Source organism: Chelonoidis abingdonii, chromosome 3, assembly GCF_003597395.2.
Source record: "Chelonoidis abingdonii isolate Lonesome George chromosome 3, CheloAbing_2.0, whole genome shotgun sequence".
Taxonomy (NCBI): Eukaryota; Metazoa; Chordata; order Testudines; family Testudinidae; genus Chelonoidis; species Chelonoidis abingdonii.
In genome coordinates, this window is record NC_133771.1 from 14,194,002 (window position 1) to 14,196,566 (window position 2,565).

The 2,565-nt window shown below is 39.1% G+C and overlaps 1 protein-coding gene across 1 annotated transcript in view; it reads left to right on the top strand.

The window, feature by feature from the left end:
* The first annotated feature begins 767 nt into the window (after window positions 1-767).
* MMUT (methylmalonyl-CoA mutase) overlaps window positions 768-2,565 on the top strand; it is a 34,823-nt gene continuing 33,025 nt past the window's right edge. Inside the window, exon 1 of the mRNA XM_075063605.1 lies at window positions 768-1,958. Within this exon, the coding sequence (XP_074919706.1) occupies window positions 1,581-1,958 (378 nt within the window). The 5' untranslated portion in view covers window positions 768-1,580. The remainder of the gene's footprint in view (window positions 1,959-2,565) is intronic.

Consider the following 2,565-nt stretch of genomic DNA (forward strand, 5'->3'; position numbering starts at 1 on the left):
TGGGGCTGGGGCTGATCCAGCCAGCCAGCCTGGGGGCTAACGGTTAAGACAGCTTAACCAGTAAGACTTATGCCAGTTAACCGATTAACATTTTACATCCCTAATTTACATGTTAGGAATACCTGATGGCTTAGCTGAGAGCATAGTAGACAAGCTAATTTCCCAGAGATGACATTTTCAGGTTTTTGAGAGCAGGTTTTCCAATATTTCTTCAGTGTTAAATTTCCTAACAAATCTCTTCTGACATCCAGATTGTTATAACAGTATATTATTTCATTGTATAGAAGTAATTCAGCCACTGCTGAAATGAGCTACCTGGGGTCATTCCATCACATCTGTTTTCTTGCCAGCAATACAACCCAAAAAATTTATGAGGGGAAGTGCAGTATAATTTTATCAGTCAAAACAATAGTGAAAGTCCCATTAACTAAAAAGTTCCAAATACAGAGTATTTGTTTCACAAATTGTTCTTCAGAAAGGCTTTTTTGTATAAACGTTGTCCTCAAACCATAGTTTTATCACAGAGCAAGAATGCTACAAATATATTTTTATACAAATGTTTAAGTGGGAGTCTGACCTAGTGATTGGCAAATTAATTTTCAGTCAGGGTTTTTGGTATTCCTGGGTCTGCCATTGGCTTGCTGTGTGAGTTTGTCATGTCACATGTTTTCTTCATTAAATGGGTATATTAATACCTAACCAGAATATTTAATCTTGCTAAATTATTTGGAAACACTCAGTGAAAAACTCTGTATAATTGCACTGCATGATGGTGGAGTGATGATACTCTCAAACTAGCAACAATCCCAAAATTCTTGGATGTTTCTGCAAACATGATCAGCGGTGAAAGAAGTTTACATCAAATTTCTATCATTATACTTCAGAAATAACATTCCCCTGAGATGAATTGGAGGCAGTTTATATGTCTCTGAGAACTTAATGTTGAATCTCCTACACAAAGTGCAAATACAAGAGGAAAAGGAATCCTCCTCCAAATTTAGTGCTTTGACATGTAGAGGTTATATACCCACTTCACTGCCCTTAGGACAGTTCATGAGTTTTAATAGTAGCTGGTATGTGGAGAATGTAAGATTCTGGATCCAAATGGCAGTTTATATACTGGCCACTACATGATACTGCCTGTGTAACACCGTTAAATTCCCCATTCATAAATTCTACGGCCAGAAGAGACCACTGCGATCATCTAAGCTGACCTCCTACATAAGACGCATGACATGGCGCACCGCTACAGAGCTTGTTTCTGCTCCCCAGTGGAACCATGGCAGCTCCACTGTGTTTCAGGCCTTTTATTCCCTATTTGGTGCCAGCATTTGGCCCTAAAAGCTATGTTTTCATTCTCTGACCACAGACTCAGAGCTGCATTGAAAACAAGATTATCTTTAGCATAGTAAGAGTTAGAAGCTTTTGAATGAAAGTTTAAATTCCACAGAAACTAATACACCTCCAGAGAAGTTTGAAGATAGCCTGTGACACCACAAATTGGATCAATTGGGACCCTAACTACGTAAAATAAAGTTAATTGCAATTCCTAAAGCAAACCTGTTTTACTGTTTGTTTTCATGAACCTAGCTGGCCAGCAAGGATTGTCAGTTGCCTTTGATCTGGCAACCCACCGTGGCTATGATTCAGACAATCCACGAGTCCGTGGTGATGTTGGAATGGCTGGAGTTGCCATTGATACGGTGGAAGACACCAAGATCCTTTTTGATGGAATTCCTTTAGAAAAAATGTCAGTTTCCATGACAATGAATGGTGCAGTAATTCCTATCTTGGCCACATTCATCGTAACTGGGGAAGAACAAGGGGTACCTCAAGCCAAGCTTACTGGGACAATCCAGAATGATATACTCAAGGAGTTCATGGTCCGAAATACATACATTTTCCCTCCAGAACCATCAATGAGGATCATTGCTGACATCTTCCAGTACACATCAAAGGTATTCTTTATTTTAATTCACTTCTGTTATATTATTTATGCAGTGCTCAAATGTGCACAAGACACTTTACAGAACAAAGAGCAAGATACCATGGCAGCTAGTAACAAACAATGCAGGATGGGAAGTACAAGGGTTACAATAATAAGATTATATCAATGGCTTATATATATCTTGATCATTTGAGGAAAATTAGATATTAATCACTATCTGTGGACAGTAAGGAAGAAGTGGGATTTTGGAAGGATGTGCATGGTGCACAGGAAAAACTTGACAAATAGGGAGGGATTGGCAGACTGTTTTTTTTGCGTAGAGGTCAGCATGGAAGAAGACAAAGGTAGAAGACAAGGGAAGGCTGGGTCAGAGTGCTGCAGAGTCTTGAACAGAAGGAAAAGTTTGGTTTTTGAAATGCAGGACAAAGAGGAGCCAGTAGAGGGATTAAAAGAGAGTGGTTTTAGTGATGGCTGAAGAAGACTTTTTGGGTGTATCATTTTAGATAGATTTAAGGGAGACAGTGTGACCATCAAGGAGACCAGAGGATGAGGTTTTAGTAATTGTGGTGGTAGATAATTAAAGCTCAAACAACTAGTAGATGTTGGGGCAGAAAAGT